This window comes from Antechinus flavipes, chromosome 5 (assembly GCF_016432865.1).
Source record: "Antechinus flavipes isolate AdamAnt ecotype Samford, QLD, Australia chromosome 5, AdamAnt_v2, whole genome shotgun sequence".
Classification (NCBI taxonomy): Eukaryota; Metazoa; Chordata; class Mammalia; order Dasyuromorphia; family Dasyuridae; genus Antechinus; species Antechinus flavipes.
This window is the reverse complement of record NC_067402.1, coordinates 90,488,740-90,507,677: the sequence shown is the minus strand read 5'-3', so window position 1 is coordinate 90,507,677 and position 18,938 is coordinate 90,488,740. Positions and strand designations below refer to the sequence as shown.

Here is an 18,938-nt window from a genome sequence, read left to right as displayed (position 1 = left end):
GCTGGGGGTGGGGCTGGACATTTGAGAATGGGTTTGGGGCCAGCAGAAAGAACAGAGGAAGTCAGTGCTGATGGAGTTGTGGAAAGAGACAGACACACTAATGCCTTGTCAGTGGAACTGTGACTGTCCCACCATTCTGGAAAGCAAATGAGAAGTATGCTAAGAAAGCGGCTTAAAAGCCCATACTCAAAAGGCCCTACTCTTTGACCCAGAGACCCCACAGCACCGCATGTGCCCCAAGGAGATCAATGGTAAAAAGAAAGAGCTGATGTACACCAAAACATTTATAGCACTTTTTGTGGTAGCAAGAACTGGAAACAAAGTAGATGTCCATCAGTTGGGGAATGATTGAATAAACTGTAGTGGTGGAATACTACTGCACTGCACAAAATTTATTAACAAAATGATGAATATAATAATTACATTAATATTATGATCAATTCCAATAATAGAATGAAGAGATTTACATGAACTGATGCAGAGTGAAATAAGAAGAACTAGGAAAATAGCATATGTAATAACTATAATAATAGAAATGGAAGGAACAACATCAGTGTCAATTGACAATTGTCAAGCATGGCTCTTTCAAAAGAGTTATGAGAATGCATTCATTTCTTTCCTTCCTTTCTTTGCAAAAGTGGGAAACTATTATATCGTATATAATGTTAGAATAGATTGACATTATTTGTTTTGCTAAAGTGTTGAGTTTTCTTCTTTTTTGAGATGGTTCTTGGGGAGAGGGAGAGTGGAGAGATATATTGGAAAATGAAGGGGATGCAAAAATCAATAGTTAACATTTTTAAAGGAGAGAATATCTATCTTATCTTGTGCCCCTAGTTGAGCATATCCTAGAATGCTAGATTTAGAAGGAACCTCAAAGATTGTAGAAATCAACCCCCCCTTTTTTGTATGAGGAAACTGAGACCCAGAGATGCAAAGACTTAGATTTTCCAAGTTAGCACTTCCTTGCTTCATGGCAGCATGCCTCAATCTCTTGGCTTTTCCACCTGCTAATCTACTAGACTCCCTATCCCTATTTGTTCACTCCATAATGTAGAAAGAAAAAGAAATACAGAAAAATACTCAAGAGTCAAAGATGAAGCCAGAAGCAGGGATTGAGATCAAGACGAGAAAAGAGAAGGGAAGAAATAGGAACTGAGATGAACATGAGATAGGTTCATAGAAAGGCAGGATGGGGATGAAGGCAAAACATGAAGAACTGGGACTAGAGAAATAAAACCAGGGAAAATGGGACACAGAGATGGACATCCACACACATTCCCATAATCCCTACAGCTGCTGTTCAGATGTTTATACTTCTATGATCTAGCCCATCCACGCTGAGGATGCTTCCCCTCACACCCTAGTTTCAGCATCCCTCCCATTCTGGCCCTGCTTTGAACTTCATAACTTCTTCTTCTTCTCTCTTGCCAATCTTGCTGCCTCCTCCATTGCTTGTTCCTCATCAGTTTTAAAGTGCTGCCTCCCCAGAGGAGTCTTAATGTACCAATTCTAAGGGGAGTAGGTGAGAAAGCACAGGAGTTTAGATTGGGAAGAAGCAGAAAGCATCCCCATAAGAATCCTTTGACTTGCCTTTCAGCCAATTTCCTCCTCCTTTTTCTCCCCCCTCCTATCTTTAAAACTTCCTCCTTTCTTAACCTTCTCCTTCTTTCTCCCCCCTCCTGTTTTCTTAACCACCTCCTCCATCTTTCTTTCTAACTTCCTCCTCTTAGTAAGTAGGGATTGATCATATTGTAAATATGATGAGTCCCCACTCTCATGAAGAAATACTGGGTAGACCTGTCCCTCACTCTTTCCACATACATTCTTAGTCAACATGTAGCCTTTTTGTGATTTCCTTTTCCTTTCAAAAAGACAGTATAATATAATGGATAGAGAACTGGCTAGGAAGGCTTGGGTTCAAGGCTGTCTGTGGGACTCTGGGATAATTACTTAACCTCAAGAAAATCTGGGCAATTTTCTAACATTAAATGGCAAAGTATTGGTAAAGAAAGTTTTCTCATCTGGGAATTCCCAGTACCTCAGAAATCAAAAATCTAGTACCTACCCTTCCCTTTTTCCTTCAAAGCCTAGCTTTGGTGTTGTTCTCACCTATATAAATCTAGGGGAGGCCCTAAAGCCACAAAATGACTTTTCCCCAAAGCAGGCCCCTCTTATTAGGGGATTTCTCTGGTCTCTTTCCCAAAGGCTTCTGCAAATTCTCCCCTTCTTCCTCAGACCCCCTTGGCCTGTCTCCAGCGTTTCTGGTACCTTCAGCGATTCCTTCTCTTCCTCATATACTGGATCCTTCTTGGCTAGAAAGTCCAAAAACTCACGGGACTTCAGCGGCCGGCTGAGCAGTTGGATCTTTCTCCTCTCAGTCATCACAGAGCGGACAGCCATAGCTATGACTCCGGGAGTGTAGCCATCCGAAACCTTGGTCAGTGCAGTGAGATCTATGCGGTTTACTAAAAGCTTCCCATAACTCTCAATCAAATGCTTCCAGAGAACTGCAAGAGTGAAGGGGACCCGAGAAGGAAATTGTGGGGTACTGGGACAGGGTGGGGGCAGATGGCACAGAGCAGCTGGAGATACAGAATACAGTATCACCATTATTATTGTTTTTGCTGCACTTGGACCAAACAATTCTATAACCATGACTCCATTATCTCTTCATAATAACCTTGTGAGGTACATTGTTTAGAGCAGCTGTTGTTATCCCATTTGACAGATAAGAAAATTGAGACTTACTCAGAGTCACTTATATCAGTTTGCTCATCTGAAAATTGGGATAATAATAACATCTATTTCTCAGAGCTGATGTGAGGATAAAATGAGATAACATATGTAAAGTGCCTAAGTACTCTATAAATTTCAGCTATCTCCATCTCCTCCATCATCATCATCATCATCATCATCATCATCATCATCATCATCATTTCTTGATCAGAGTATAGAAGGGCAATCCAAGACCAGGCTCCCACTAGGAACATAGAACATAAAAATCCCTATTTGACTTGAAGCAGAATGTAATTCTGTATGGGGTCCTGCAGCTTGGTGAGAGGGAAGCTGGGGAGAAGAAAAGGGGACTTTGGGGCTTGAAGATATCTTTCAGTGGTTCTGTGCCTTGCTGGAGGGTATCTGGAAGTGGATAGAGTGCTGGACTTGGAGTCAGGAGAAATTGAGGGGAAATCCTGCCCACCATGTCATTTAGAATGGTATCACAAGCTACTTCGGAAAGGGGGCAAAGAGGAATTGGGGGAGACTTCTGGAGCCACATCTCTGATCTCCCCCCCAGACCACTAGATCCTCACGGTAGCGGGAGGCGTAATCCGGCTGGGGCACCATCAGGATCTTCTGATACATTCTGCACAGCCCGTTAATGTCAGCAATCTGTGGCTGGTTCGATGTTCCAATTAGCATTATTCGGTCACCGGGCTGCAGCTGGCGTATAGCCTTTGCTAGGTCCTTCTTTATCCGTTTGGGTTCCATCTGCTCTCAGGAAAGAGATAAGGAAGAGGAGAGGGGAAACGGATTGCCAGAATGAGGGTCACCAGGTAACAACAAAAGAACCCTGTATCTACAGAAGTTGCTTTAATTATTTAACTCTTTTTGGCCTCTTTTCCATGCGTTACCATACCAGAACTCTAGACCTGGAATGGGAGACTTAGGGGTTGTGTCAAAACACCAACATTTATTAGATATATAGTTTGGGCAAATCACTTAACTTTTCTGAGGCCCAAACTCAGATAATGTCTTTAGAACTATTTACTCCATAAGGTTGTTTGACAAGGAGAGCCCTTTGTAAAGTGCAATGCATTTTTGTTGTCCAAATGCTCAATTTTACCAGTGAAGAGAACTTCCTGAGTGGGAAATCTTTCCACTAAAGTAGATAGGCAACTGTCTGCAACTCAAAATCTTAGCCAGTTGCTAGGGATTCTGAGAGATCAAATGACTTGCCTGTGGTTAGCATCTATAGCATCCAATTATCTATCCATCTGACAATCCATCCATCCATCCAACCACCCATCCATCCATCCATCCATCCAATTATCTGTCCATCCATACACGCAATCATCTATACACATCCACCCATCCATCCATTCATCTGCTTATCCATCCAACCATCTATCCATCTAAATCATCCTTCCATTCTGCCATCCATCCTCATATCTATCCATACATCCATACACATACATCAATCCATCCCACCAGTTGTACGTGTCAGTGAAACTTGAATCCAGATCCTTCTAAATCCAAGGATAGTTGGGTGCCCACTATACCACACTACTTCTCCAAAGTACTAAGTACATGTGAATTGTTGCTCTCCTTATTTTAGAAGTGAGCAAATTATAACAAGGCTTCTCAAATTCACACAATGATTGAGTGGTAAAACTGGGTTTAGAACTCAGGTATTCTGACTCGTAGTCCTGTGCTTTCTTTACTGAGTCTCTCACTCCCCCAAAGCTTCCTTACCCATTTCTCCTCTTTTGGAACCTTCTTATAAAAGGTTTTCTCAGCATTCCCAATCCAGATCACAGAAGGCTGTATGAGTCGAGCTACCTAGCCAGGTGAGGGAAGAGGGATTAGGGGACATGTCCTGACCTAAGATCCTCTTCTCCCTTTATCTGTTGCATTGGACTCCTGGTCAAGGCTACTTCTAAGCCTAAAAGAAATGCCAAAAAAAAATTCTTCAGTGCTTCTTAGTCTTGTTTTTCTTCATCTTTTCTCCACTCCTAGTTCTCTCTCTTATCTATACTCCATGAGACTACTAAGTGCCCCCAAATTCTCTTGGTCTCAAAACCAGTTTTCAGGAAGTTTAATTTCACTCATTCACCCCTCAATGATTCAGTATGAATTTAAATCTCAAATTCCATTTCCCAAGAGTATTTAACAATGCATTTCAAGAACCATCTAGCAACAAGTAGAGATACTGGGATGGAGGGAGAGGTCTTCCTGGCCCCTGAAATTACACCAGGGATAGTGATTCCCTTTTCTGCCTCTATATAAAGTCAAGATTGTCTGGAATCAAAGTTCCACAGAACAAAAGCTTCTCCTTTATTGGAGGGTTAGTTGAAGAATAGGAGGATACGGGCAGGATAGAAGAAGAGGTGAGGTTCAGGATTCCAAACCTTGAAGACCATGTGCATCATCAACTGCAGCCCTGCCTTGCCAGGATATTTTCCTTTTATGTTTTCCGGGGACAGGTCAAACAAGTTAGCCCCAGCCTCAGTACAAACTGCATTAACTAGCATCTTCTTCCCCGTACCAGATGGGCCAACCAGAAGAATGGATCGGACATGGGGAGCCAGAGCATGTATTTCAGCAGAGCCTAGGAGAATGAGAAGGAGAAACCAGGGAAAAAGGAGTAGTCCAACAGAGGTGACAGAACATATAGAATATGGAGAGAGAAGGAACTGTGGGGATGGAGAGGTCAAGTAAGGGTCTTGGGGGTGGGGGAAAGAAAGGGTATGGACTCAGATCTGATGCTAGCCTCTCACCAACTAGCCAGGTAGAGTCAATATTTAGGGTTCTTTTAGATAGAATATCTGAGTGCAATATCAGTAGCTGGCGAGCCATGACCAACTGCATCCAAAGTAGCTTGTGAGACCATTTTAAATGACACGGTGATTCAGGCTGTAGAGGCAGGATTTCCTGACTCCAAGTCCCAAACTCCACCCACTGAAGCACCGGACCCCCAAATTCCCTTTTCTGCTCCCTGGGTCCCCTCTCACCAAGCCGCAGGACCCCATACAGAATTACATTCTGCCTCAAGTCGAATAGGGATGGCATTGGTTCTGTGTTTCCCAATTTCAAAATAGATCCAAGATATAAGTAGTCACCTGAAGAAAGAGCAGTAGAGAGGGCAGTTTGATGAGTGGGGGTAGGGAGAAGAGCTGGGTAATCATCACCCGGGGAGGCACAGGTCACCACTAGCAGTAGAGATAAAAGCGGTAGTTCTCACATTTACAGAGTGGGCCTCACCAATGTAATCAGACAGTCTCACATATTCGCTCTTCTTGATCAAGCCTTCTGCCACGAGTTCTTCATACAATGAGTCCAAGGTTCTGGGGGTGGAGGTGAGGGGTCAGGGTGAACCAAGGGGTGGCAGAGAATACCCCCCAATACAGAGAGTATATGAAGTAGGGAGAGGATGATTATCATTGAGAGAAGAGAGAAATGAAGAGGGTGTGAGATGAGAAGGGAAAAATGGGAAAGAATTAGATGTCATGTGGAGGTGAGGGAGAGGGGGCTTTCTACTTGTCCAGGCCAGTTGTAGAGTTAGTACTTCCATTAGGCAGAGGGAGAACTAATTTGTCACTATGGGCTGGGGTGGGGGGAAGGTGGCTAAAGCACATGGTGGATGGGGAAGCACCGAACACCATATCCAGGATCCCCTCTTAAGGAAGCATTAAGGAATTTTCACCAGGTGGTGATTATTCAGTCATTTCAGTCCTGTCCAACTCTTCCTGAGGCAGGGATTTTCTTAGCAAACATACAGGGATGACTTGCCATTTCTTTAGAGTGGAAGAAGCTGAGACAAACAGGATTAATTGACTTCCCCAGAGTCATACCACTAGTAAGTGTCTGAGGACAGATCTGAACTCAGGAAGATGAGTCTTCCCAGAGTTACAAAGCCAATATATGTCAGAGATAAGGCTTGAACCCCAGCATTTCTAACCCAGGCCCCCATATCTACTGGAATAGGCTACTTTATATCAATAATATTCATATCTTTCATTTGCATAGCGCTCTATACTTTTCCAAATTGCTTTTCCATGTATTTTCTAATTTGATTCTTGGAACACCTCTATAAGAGAATCAGGGTAGGTAAGATATTTTTATTCCCATGAAGGAAACTTATGAGGAAATTGAGACCTAAAGAGTTCATGTGGTTGGTTCATATGGTTAGCAATGAAAGTAAGACTAAAATCTTGGCACTCTGAATGACTGGCCCAGGGCTTTCCCATGATTTCTATATTGCCAATTGGGTACTGCAGGGTCTGGTACCTGTTTGGAGTCAGGTCTTTCTCCTGCCTCTTCTTTTTGCCTTTCTTCCCTTGCTTGCAGTTGGAAGCAAACACAAAGGTTATTTTTCTCTTGCCCTTTCTGCCTCTCAATTTGAGCCTTGACCCCATCATTTTTACTCTTTCTTCCCTTGTTCCTCACCTTGGTTTTGAGCCTCATTTTCTGTGGTCTTGTCATTTCCTTATCTACCACCAAGCGCAGGGCCTGCAGCTCTTGACGCATCAGCTTGTCCACCTGCAGCACACAGAGGTTGACCCAAGGATGGCCATCAGTGGGGAATGAAGAGAGAGGAATTGAAAGAGCAAAAGAGAGAGAAAAGAAAAATAAGGGAAGGAGATCCAGAGACAGGGAAGAAAGTGGAAAGAAGTGGATGTGGCTAAAGAAAGCAATATGAGCATTGAGGAGAAAATGTGGGGAAAGGGAGACACAACTGATGAAGGGGATGCCCCCTTATCCCTCTTTGGCTCACTCCTTCATCCTGAAAATTCTTATTCCCTTCCCATTCAAAACAGGTGACCTTTCTTGTGTCTCATTTTCATGGGAATGAGAATGAGCTCAAATCTGGGTCTGATACTTACTATTGTGTGACCCTGGACAAATGACTTAACCCTGATTGCCTTGAGCCCTGCCCTTCTTCCCCTCAAAAAAGAAAGGGAAACTCCTGGTCATAAATAAATCCTGGAAAGTTAATAGGTTTTTGACAATGAAGGATCACAGAATTTAGAGTTGGAAGAGACTTCAGACATTAATTAACCCAACCCTCTCATTTTCCAGATGAGAAAACGGAGGTTGGGAGAGAATCAGGGACATCCAAGCAGCAGAATTGGGATTTGAAACAGATCTTTTCCAGCACTTTGCTCTCCCCAGAATGCTTTCAGAGAATTACCCTTCCCAGGGACTCTTTCATTTCTCCTTTTTTTGTTCAGTCAGATTTGGGGTTTTCTTAGCAGAAATATTGGAGCATTTGAGCATTTCCTTCTCCGGCTCATTTTCTGGCAATACTTCCTAGGGTCAAACATCTAGTTAAATTTCTGAGACCGATTTGGGGTTGGAGGTCTTCCTGACTCCCGGCCCTCCTCAATCCATTGCACTACCTAGTTGCCCATTTCTAAAAAGCCTTTAAGATCTACAGTAATGATTTTTTTTATAGTGAGCATTTAGGCCCTAGGTGAATAGTTGGGAGAGAAAATCTGGAAGCTTGGGAAGGAACCTCAGAACCCTCAAAATCATATTGCTTCTCCACTTCTCAGAGAACTATACTTAATGACCAGGAGGGAGAGGTTGAGGTAGAGCTGAAGAAGTAGAGATGGAGTCACATGTAGCAAAATGGTAAGAGAGACAAGGAATGCGTGGAGCAGGCCCTGGATCAGAAAATTTACTAAATAAATACTCTTTTTGGTTGGTTTGGTTGGTGTGCTCGGGAAAAGAAGGAGGTGGAAGGCCAAGAGAAAGAGGAAGGGACAGAGAATCAAGTGGGGAAAGATGCAGGAATCGCAGAGGGAGATGGAAATGGGCAAGAAGTCTGCTGGCCAGAGCCTCCTACCTGGACCCGGATCTCTGCTTCCACCTCCTTCTTCTCCGCTATTCGAATCATGTCAGGGTTGAAATCCTGATCTGGGAACATCTGCACATTTGGAGTTGCCCATCTAGCTGAACACAGGCACAGATCACAGATGGAATGCGTGGATGCTCAAAACCCAGACCTCCCCACCCATACCCACAAAATCCCCACCCACTAGGGGTGCTAGTATAACAAGGCTGCTTTTATACGAAACTTGGACATCTAAACAGCAAAAGGCAAGTCAGAAGACTGAATCCCAATACCAAAGAGATGGTTCAGACTCTTGATTCCACCTCTTCCCCCCATAGCCTTGTCTTTTCAGTCAACCAGTGCCACACCAGAGTCTCCTAACTCTTTACACTCCAGTATAAGCAAGGGATCATAGATCTCGAGGATCATCCAATCCAGTGGTTCTCAAATTTTTATTCTCAGTATCTTTATACTATTAAAAATTATTGAAGACCTGTCCAAAGTGTTTTTGTTTATATGGGTAATATTTATAGATATTTACCATATTTATTAGAAATGTAGATATTTATAATATTATAAATAAAATAGTTACCAAATTAGAAATAAAATATAGACATTTACCATATTCAAAAATTAGAAATTAGGAACAAAAGTTAATTTCAAATTTGTAGGCCCTCTGAAAGGGTTTCAGAGACTCCCAAGTATTTTCTGGACCACACTTTAGGAACCACTCATCATAGGACCCAGAGTCCCCACCAACCTAGGAGAACTCCCAGAAAATTGTAAGCCCTAAGTCCTGTCCTCCCTTACTGTGGTACTCCTTATGCCCTTCATTAAGAATGGGTACAAATTTGGATGCCTTTTGCTGCAAATCTTCCTCCTAGAAAAGAAATTCTCTTTTATTTTAGTATCCTCACTGTGCCATTCCATCTTCATCTCTGCCCAGGTCCATCTTCTTGATCTTGTGTCCCTCCCCTCTGTTTTCCTTTCTTTTTTTGGGGGGGAGAGGGCGGGGGAGAAGAAGGGCAGGGTTCAAGGCAGAGTTAAGTGATTTGTCCAGGGTCATACAATTAGTAAGTATCAGACCAGATTTGCGCTCAGATCCTCTAGACTCTATCCATGGAGTCATCTTGCTGCCCGTTTCTCTTTCTAACCCAGACCCCTCATCAACTGCTCCTCAAGTCTTCCTTGCCCTTCCCTCCTCTCCCTACCACAGGAATGGAGTCTCACCACTTTCTTAGGCTTTTCCGCCTCCTTTTTCTTTTCCTTTGGTGATTTGTCTCCCCACTTCTTTCTGAAGTTTTCTTCATCTATAATGTCCAATTCTCTTTTCACCTAAGATCCCAAGAGACCCCATCTCTTAGACCACAGGTTCTCTAGAAGGGTGGAAACTCTGGCCCTGCTACTGAGATAAGCCCAGACTCTGAATTCTGGTCAATGGGATTATCAAGGGGTCCTGGGGAGACTATGATTCTGCAAACATCCTAGCATGGACATCAGAGAGAAATTATCTTTCTATGAGAATTGGGGTGTTTCCTTAGGTCCATGGATTTTGGAACTAAAACTGTCTTTCCAGTGTTCTAATAGTTTCTTTGCACATAATCTATTATTTTTCCAGACCCATCTCTTCTCTTTGACTGCATCTCTTCCCTTTTCCAGATCTGCCCCTCCTTTGGTCGTATCTGAACTCTCCATGTCATACTCCACACTGTTGTCAGTCCCTCAGCTTTAAGCTTTACTGGTTCTTAGGACACACACACACACCCACACACACACACACACACGTATTAATCCCAGCTCTCTTCCATCTATCTTTCCCCTGCCCCTTGGGTACCTGTTGTGGTGTCTTCTCTGAAAAGATTACACCAGAACCACCAATCTCATCACTTGGATATTCAGGGAAGCGGCCAGTGAGGTCACTAATTGGACAGAAGATGAATGGATAGATGGATAAGTGAAAAGATGAATGTGAGACAGACAGGGACAGAGAAAGAGAGAGAGAGAGAGAGAGAGAGAGAGAGAGAGAGAGAGAGAGAGAGAGAGAGAGAGGAGAGAAGGGAAGGAGAGAAAGGGAGATGTAGATATGTCACAGATAACATGAGCATCGTGGGCATTACTAATCCACTTTCCCCCATCCCTGGGTATTGCCCCTCCAGTTTAAAGACTGTTTTGGAGATACAGCCTGAAGGTGTGGACGCCGAGTAGGATCCAGAACTAGGGTCCATGGCCAGGGTTCAAAGAGTGTGGAGGATAAGTGTCCCAGTGGGTGGAGACATGAGGGCATCCCCAAGAATGAGGTGGGAGGGACGGTGAGAAGGGGGCGCTGGGTGCTGGCCAGATACTGACTGGCACTCGATGAACCACTGGCGGATCTGCTTCTTCATCTCTTCCTGTATGTCGGGCCCTTCTTTAACCTTCACTTGATGTCGGATTTCTGCTATTGCCTCCTGGTACTCCATCTCCTTCTCTTGCTGGCGCTGTCTGCGCAGCTCCTCCCTATTCTGGGCCCGGTTCATGATCACAGAATGCTCAGCCTCGCTGGAGGAAGGTATCTAGGGGCCCAGGTTCGGAAGGAGACTTCCCTAAGCTCACCCTCATTGACGGTCAGGGTGCAAGGGGGCCCATCTAGGAGATGCACACAGAGACCCCCCCCCCAAGTTGTCTCACCCCCACCGCACCTTTGTTTTCACCTCTGGGCTCGGCCACGGTGTCACGTAGCCCCTCATGGCCCTGGTGCAGCCCCATAGCACACATGTGACCCTCAGACCGCCTCCCCCCACCCCCCATCCCCCCCACTATCCAGACATGGAGCGGCGGGCGTGCTGGCATCAGGAGAAATTGCATTTGGAGCCGAAATTCATCTCTGTAAATTACTCTGATAATGAGTTTGTGCGCTGCATCTGGGCCGGCCCCCCACCTCCCCCTCTTCCTGCTCACCACTCCCCTGTGGGCCTCCAGCACCCCCCCAGCTTCCCCACCCCATGTCGGCAGCCCAACTCGCAGCCACTTTCCCGCCTCATTGGCTCCCAAATGTATTTTAAATATCACTGTGCGCAGAGACAATTACTGAAAACGCTGAGCTCACACTGCTGATGGGCCCGCGTGGTCAGGCTCATTCCTCACCTACCACCACTGGGCTGCCACCCTGGCCCCCCACCGGGGACCCTCGACTCCCCGTGTGGCTCATCTCCGCCTCCTCGCTCTCCATGGCCTTCCAGGCCTTCTGTTCTCCCATCATGGACCCTCACCTTCCAAACCCTCTGCCCTGGCGACCACCAGCAGGGGCTCTTCCGGCTGCAGACCCAAGCCCACTCCCCAAATGGTCCCCCTCTTGTGTCCCTGGGCCCAGTCACATCCTAGGGCAGGGGGTAATTTTGGAAAGGAACCTTGTTCTCAGGATGCCCAGGGAGCTCAGTTGGGGGGCAGGCAGCCATCCCCTCCCCCAGTCTTTCCCATCACAGGGATGTCTCAAGCTCTGAGGTCCAGCCCATGTTGGTTCTGAGGTTCAGGGTTCTAGCCCTTATCCCACCTCTAGATTGGAAGCTCCTCCTAGGCAGGAACCTTTTGCCTTTCTTTGCATTCCCCGGGCTTAGTACAGCGCCTGGCACACAGCAGGCACTTAAAAAGGTTTGCTGGCTGCCCAAGATCTTGCATTCTGGCAGCCTGTCCCTACCCATGTGCTAGGGGTATAGGAAGATGAGAGGGAAAGCAGTAGCTTTTGGTCTTCTGCCAGGAGCTTTCTCTTCCCCATTCAGTATCATAGCATTTATAGCTAGAAAAGACTTTAGAGACCCTCCAGGGCAGTGCCTTCATATTACAGACAGGGAAACTGAGACTGGGATAGGGAAAGTCCCTTGTCCAAAGTCACAGAGAGAGTTCCTCAAAAATCCCTCAAAATCCAGCACTTTTCTCAGAAACTATTCTGGACTGCTAGTTGTTCTGAAGAATTCCTCATCTTTTCCTCTTTTTTTCCTTCCTCTACTGTTCCGGTCTTTTTCCTTTCCCTTCATCTTCATCTTTCTCCCAGAGCTCAAAACCATCAGGTGCAAAAGGGGCTCTGATTAGAGTTAGAGAAAAGTGATCAGGTTTAGAGAGAGTAAAGAAAAAGGAAGGGAAAAGTTTTCATTTTTCTTTAACTTCCAAATTTTTATATGTATGAATCTCAGTCTATGGAATAGGATACTATATGGTATAATACATGCAAAGATAATTTCCAACATCCACCCTTGCAAAACTTTGTTTTCCAAATTTTTCTCTCTCTCTCCCGTGCTGGTTCTAAGGTTCAGGGTTCTAGTCCATATCTCACATCTGATTCCATTAGATAGCGAACTCCTCCTGGGCAGGAATCTTTTTTTGTTTGTCTTTGGACAACAAGTAATCCTATATAGGTTAAACTATGTGCACGTCTTCTAAAGACATTTCTACCTTTATCATGGTGCACAAGAAAAATCAAATCAAAAGGGGGAAAAATGAGAAAGAAAAAGACAAGCAAGCAAACAATCACGAAGGTGAAAATACTATCCATAATCCCCATATGGATGCAGATGACTCTCTCCATCACAAACTTAGAACACTTTTCAAGGTTCATTTGATATCCTGAGCCATAGCCTACATTCTAGATGCCAGCCTAGATCTTTGTCCTGAGAGAATCTTGTCATATAATCCTTGGGTTCCTAATTTCCAAGAGTATAGAGACATTCCCTGTTATGGGGAGAGAGGAACAGCGAGATGGTACAGTGGATAAACTGTCAGACCTGGAGTCAGGAATATTCATCTCCATGAGTTCAAGCCTGACCTCAGACTTGCTCTGTGACCCCAAGCAAGTCACTTCATCCAGTTTGTCTCAGTTTCCTCATCTGTAAAATGAACTGAAGAAGGGACTGGCAGGCCACTTTGCCAAGAAAACCCCAAATGGGATTACCAAGAGTTGGACACAATTCAATAATAATAACATCAAAAAATGGAACCAGAAATGACTTCTTGGGGAGGGGGGCAAGTACAAGGGGCAGGACTCACCATGCCGATGAATTTCATCTCCAACATCCGCTCCTGTTTAATTTGCCTCCGCCGAAGGAAACCTCTCCAAATCTGGAGTTGGGGAGGGGTGAGAAAATGGGAACCAGAAATTTCCCACACCCATCACCCCACTAGGATGAAGGTTTGGGAAGGGATTTTAACTCCCTTAAGAGATTGGGAGGAGGATCTAAAGGATACCTTCTTTTTTCCACTGGAGATGGAATATTGGAAGCAATATTTTTAGAACCCTTAGCTAGTCAAGAGGCATTTAGTGAATCCCTACAGTTGTACACAGATGTATTGTAGATGCCAGGGATGAAAGCAGAAAGGAAGAAATGGAATAATTCTTGTTTTCCCTCCACAGCTCATTCTGTTCTGTCTCTGTGAAATGTTTTCTCCACTCTACTTTCTCACTCGAGCTTTGATCTCTCCTTTAGCCCCCAGCTCAAGGTCCCTCCAATCTTGTTTGAGCACTAGAGCTCACTGAACTCTGACCTTCTAAAAAGTTCAGGTTTATCTCAGACAATTTAGCCTCTGCTGCTTCAGAGGCTGGTTCTCTCTGTTCCTGGGATGCTACTATTATCTTCCTGAAGAGGGTGTGAGCGCCTTTAAAGAGTTTGTTTATCTTGAAGCACTCTGAGGACTCCTTCAAAGTGGTTGGAGCAAAGAGGGATGGATCAGAGGCCTCAAGTCTTGGTGGTATCTATCCCCATTATTCACAATCCATATTTTCATTCCTCTGCCCCTCCACTGTCCCCTGGTTGGGTAAGGGGAAGATTCCTCGAGTGTACCTTTTGGATGATGAGAGCTGCCCAGTTTCCATCAATCTGATGCTTTCTTTCTCGCATCCTTCGATCACGTTCCACGTCCTTTCGAATCTCTCGCATGAACTTGGCCCGAAGCCGGCCCTGCCTGGCCCGTTCAGCACGTTGGATCATAGCTATCGCCTCTGCCGGGGGTAAAATTTTAGCAACCTGTGGGGAGGGGGAGGTAGGGTCTGGAACATGGCTCTTCCCCAAAGCCCAAAAGGCCCTGATGTCTGCAACTGCCTTTGTTCAGCCTAGGGGTATGGCAGCTGGGGTATGTAGCACTGTATGACTGACTTCCATGTACGTCGATGACGATAACACAGGCTCATGGAATTCAGAATTGGGAGCAATTTTAGAGGCTGTCCCTAGCAGATCCTCCTTATTTTGGTGAGGAGAAAAAAATATGACCCCCAAAAGGGACATGATTAACTGCTCTTACAGCTGATAAATACTTGAATAAAATTCAAATCTAGGTTTTCTGACTCTCAATCCAGGTGGGAGGAAAGAAGACATATCTAGAGTTTCAGTTCTTTAAAAAATATATACCATTTGGTGGAATCAGATGTTCCCTGACTGGTTGCCCTCCTGAATCATTAAGATTATAGTCTCCCAAAGGTTACATATAAGCTAAGGTGAGGAATGTCACAAGGTAGGGTCAGGATCTTGGGAAAGGAGAGGGGGTTTGGGGGCAATCAGTAGCATGAAAGGCTTCTTATTTCTCACAGTCTTGCGTCTCTTTCTCCCAAGTCTGTTCATGATTTCTTCAATCAATGCCTCCCGATCCTGGAGCACTTTCCCCTGCTCCAACATGAAGTATTTGGGAATTGGGATTTCTAGGTCAGCCTGGAAAGAGTGGAGAGAGCAGGGGGTCAGGACCTTCTGCTACCTCAGCATCCCCCCACCCTTACTGGCTGCCCCTGTGTCCCGCCATCCTAGGTGAGTTGGTGACAGCCTTGGTGCTAAGAGACCTCACCCAAAGCCATCCCGTCCTCTCTCATTCCTCCAGGCAGGACCACTCATGGATCCGATTTCTGGAAGGCTGTGACAGAGGCTCCACATTGGATTCGATAGGTACATAAGGGCAGGGTTGGATGGCTCCTACAGAACCCCTGAGTGTCTAGGTGGGAACCAGGAGTAGTTTGAAGGTTTTCCCAGCCATGAGGGAATTCTAACTAGGCAGTAGAGGCGTATACATGGAGACCATGGAGACGCACCTCCATCCTATAAAACAGGAGATCCTTCAGGGCATCCAGAGGACTTTAACATTTTCTGCCCTTTCTCACCACGTATGCGCTGAAAAGCCGAGTCCATCCAGCACTTCCCTACTTTTTATTTAATTTCAGTGGGAAGAGCCATTCCCCAGGAGTAGCCTCCATTTCTTGGGCAAGTCTAAACACTGTTCATAGTGCCCCTTGTGGGGCCGCCAGGCCCCCCAGTGAATTGAGTGCCAGGTGTGGAGTCAGGAACACACGTCTTCCCGAGTTCAAATTTGGACTCAGACACTTGCTGGCTGTCACTAAGCCACCAAGTTACTTACCTCTCTCTGCCTCGGTTTCCTTATCTGTAAAATGAGCTGGAGAAAGAAGTGGCAAACCATCACACAATCTTCGTCACCCGAATGTGGTTACAAAGAGATGTGACCGAAAAGTGACTGAACAACAGTATTCCCTTATTGGTCCATAGGATGGAGACCGCAAAAGGAGCTTGAGAGATCATGCAAACAGCTCTCTCATTGTACTGATGAGGAAACGGAGCTTTAGACAAGTTACGTAACGTGTGTGTATTGGCTGAGGCAATTGGGGTAAGTGACTTGCCCAGGGTCACCCAGCCAGGAAGTGCTAAGTGTCTGAGGCCGGATTTGAACTCTGGTCCTCCTGACTTCAGGGCTGGTGCTCCATCCACTGTGCCCCCTAGCTGCCCAATTATCCCCATTTTAACAAATGGGTACACTGAGGCTGACACAGCTAGGAATGATCCGAAGGAGGAAGTAAACTCAAGGTTCCTTCCCTCCGAGGTCAACATTCTATCTGCTACCTAGCTGCCCCTTAGACAAGTTAGGTAATTGACCCAATGTCAAGTACAAGTGTCAAAAGATAAGGAATCCAAGGCTTTCTTCCCTCTCTACCGTGCTCCTATGCATTTTCCTGCCCCCTTCTGCCCATCTCATCTCCCCGCGTACTCTGGGCCACCGGCGAGGGGCGCGAGTGGGAGAGGAGCCATCAGGAGGAGCGGGGGCTCCACCGAGAGCGGGTCTCCCCCACTCACGGACCGCTCCGCTCGGAGGCCACGCCGCGCTGGCGCCCCCTTCCGGTGCAGGGCGGAGAAGTCCTCCGCTCCCCCCCCCCCCCCAGCTCCGCACCGGGGTGAGTTTGAGGTCCTGAAGCACGTGGTCCAGGCAGTGGTACTCGGAGAAATCCACCTGCACCAGTTCCTCCTTGAGCTCCAGGAGGCGGCCGGCCACGCCGTCCAGGAGGCGCCGGACCAGCCGCCGCTTCTGGGGCTGCACCATCTGGTCGTAGATGATGTCCAGGCGCCGCATCATCCCCAGGTAGTGCAGGAAGAGCGTGGAGAGCTTGTAGAAGAAGGAGTCTTGTTCTCGCTCGGGCACGGGCTCCGGCGGGAACGGCTCCTGCAGCAGCAGCTCTCCCAGAGTCTGGTGCGTGGCGGCCCAGAGCCGCTGGTACGTCCTGCCGGGAGGGGGAGGGGAGAGCGCGGAGAGATTCGTGGGGGCAGGAGATGGCGGGAGGGCGCGGTGCCCAGGGAAGGGCCCGCGGGCAGTCACCTCCATGAGCTTCCTTTGGTCTTTCCTGAGGCAGTTGGGGTTAAGTGACTTGCCCAGGGTCTCACAGCCGGGAAGTGTTAAGTGTCTGAGGGCAAATTTGAACTCAGCTCCTCCTGACTTCCGGGCTGCTGCTCTGGCCACAGCGCCACCTAGCTGCCCCTCTATGAACTTTCTAAAATCACTTTTTTTCCCTCTAAAATAACAGGGTTACACTAACATGATCCCTGAGGTTCTTCTGGTTTTGACCTTATTATCAGAGATTCTATAACCTCATGTTTACTTACACTGATTAATACTGATGGATGAATCTAGAGCAAGATTGGGTGCTGGGGGGGGGGGGGACCAGTATGGGGTTTGGCTTGAATCCCTAAAGCAGGAGTCCTTCACTTTGGGTCCAAGTCTGTGGATGGATTTTAAGGGGTTCATGAACTTGGACGGGGAAAAAAATTACATCTTAATTTCAAAACACTTGGTTTCCTTTGTAATTGTGTGTATTCTGTATATTTAAAAACATTATTCTGAAAGAGATTGTCAGTGGGGTCCCTGGCACAAAAAAGGGTAAAGACCCCCACTCTACGGAGAACTAAGAGAACCCAAGTCCACTAAAGGGCCCAAGGGTCTTCATGGGAACCAGAAGACCACTGAGCATTTCTGGGATGCAATCCGGGTGTGCTAGAAGTTTATATGGGGAGGGGGGTGTATGATGATTGAAGGCAGAGAGAGAAGAGTAAGTATGCTCTAGCTGAATCATGAACTTTAGGCATGGAAGGTATTCCAATAGCCTGTCTCAAGGCTTCTTAAGTTTTTTCCCACTCATGACCCCTTTCTGCTTGAGAAATTTTTACACAACCCAGGAATATAAGTATATAGAATAGGTATATAAATCAAACATTTACTGATAGTAAGTCAGAATTTTATACCCCCCACATTCGGTTATGAGACCCCCATATGAGCTCATTAATTTAAGAAGCTGGGGCTTATCTAGTCTACTCTATACCCGAAGAGATGGGGGATAGATCGCTAGGCCTGAAGTCAGAATACATTTGCTGTGTGACTCAGGGCAAGTCACTGACCCCATTTGTCTCAGTTTCCTCCTCCGTAAAATGTAAAATGTAGAAGGAAATATCAAACTACTGCATTATTTTTGCCAAGAAAATTCCACATGGGCTCATGAAGAGTCATGTCTGAAACAACTGAACAGCTGTAATATATCCAACAAGAGCTTGGAGAACTTAATATTTCCCCAAACCAGTCCATTCTAGGTTTATTAATTGATCTACTTATCAGGGAGTTTTTCCTAACATCAAGTTTAAATTGGTTCTTGTCCAATTTCTACCCTTTGCCTCTGCCCCTCAACCAGATATCTCTTCCCTTATGACCAGGGTTCACATACTTAAAAATAGCTTTCAGATTGTGGCTCTGCCTCCAGCCCCTTTCACACAAGCCTGGTCTTTTGTCTTTAGGCTAAACAATTCCTTTGGTTCCATCAAGTCCATCAGCCTTTAGAATTGATTGGCTTGGAATTGTAGAAAGTGCCCATTGAAGGGTGGGAGAAAACTACCGTTCAAAAGACAAGTCTTCTGTCTTCCACCCAGATGCTCCAAATAGGATTCAATCTGAGTCTTTTTGGGGGGGAGAGTGCAATTTAATAATTTTATTAACAAAGCCAACAGGTTATTAAAAAGGATGATCATTTGACCATTTCTTTTAGATCAATGACAAACATTTCATCAAGAATTACTTGGGACTTATGAGAGAGGACAATGTGAAA

The 18,938-nt window shown here is 45.8% G+C and overlaps 1 protein-coding gene across 1 annotated transcript; it reads right to left on the bottom strand.

Moving 5' to 3' along the window:
• Window positions 1-4: 4 nt before the first annotated feature.
• Window positions 5-17,173, bottom strand: IQCA1L (IQ motif containing with AAA domain 1 like). The gene is made up of 18 exons (XM_051962365.1): window positions 16,745-17,173; window positions 15,109-15,228; window positions 14,368-14,550; window positions 13,577-13,648; window positions 10,907-11,112; window positions 10,395-10,479; window positions 9,791-9,895; window positions 9,371-9,440; window positions 8,573-8,679; window positions 7,171-7,263; window positions 7,012-7,064; window positions 5,986-6,068; window positions 5,736-5,843; window positions 5,133-5,332; window positions 4,477-4,563; window positions 3,315-3,492; window positions 2,272-2,510; window positions 5-1,512 (listed from the first exon to the last, which is right to left on the bottom strand). Exons 1-18 carry the CDS (start codon window positions 17,171-17,173, stop codon window positions 1,405-1,407), a joined length of 2,526 nt encoding a protein of 841 aa, XP_051818325.1. The 3' UTR covers window positions 5-1,404.
• Between the last annotated feature and the right edge of the window lie 1,765 nt (window positions 17,174-18,938).

What these genes read in the sequence shown, in the direction of transcription:
- IQCA1L (XM_051962365.1), bottom strand. Translation starts at nt 17,173, where the DNA reads ATGGAGGTGACTGCCCGCGGGCCCTTCCCTGGGCACCGCGCCCTCCCG. An exon ending in AGATGAAATTCATCGGCATG is followed by an intron (nt 11,113 to 13,576) that starts GTGAGTCCTGCC and finishes CTGGGCCCCTAG; the next exon opens with ATACCTTCCTCCAGCGAGGC. An exon ending in GGATTACGCCTCCCGCTACC is followed by an intron (nt 2,511 to 3,314) that starts GTGAGGATCTAG and finishes TCACTCTTGCAG; the next exon opens with TTCTCTGGAAGCATTTGATT.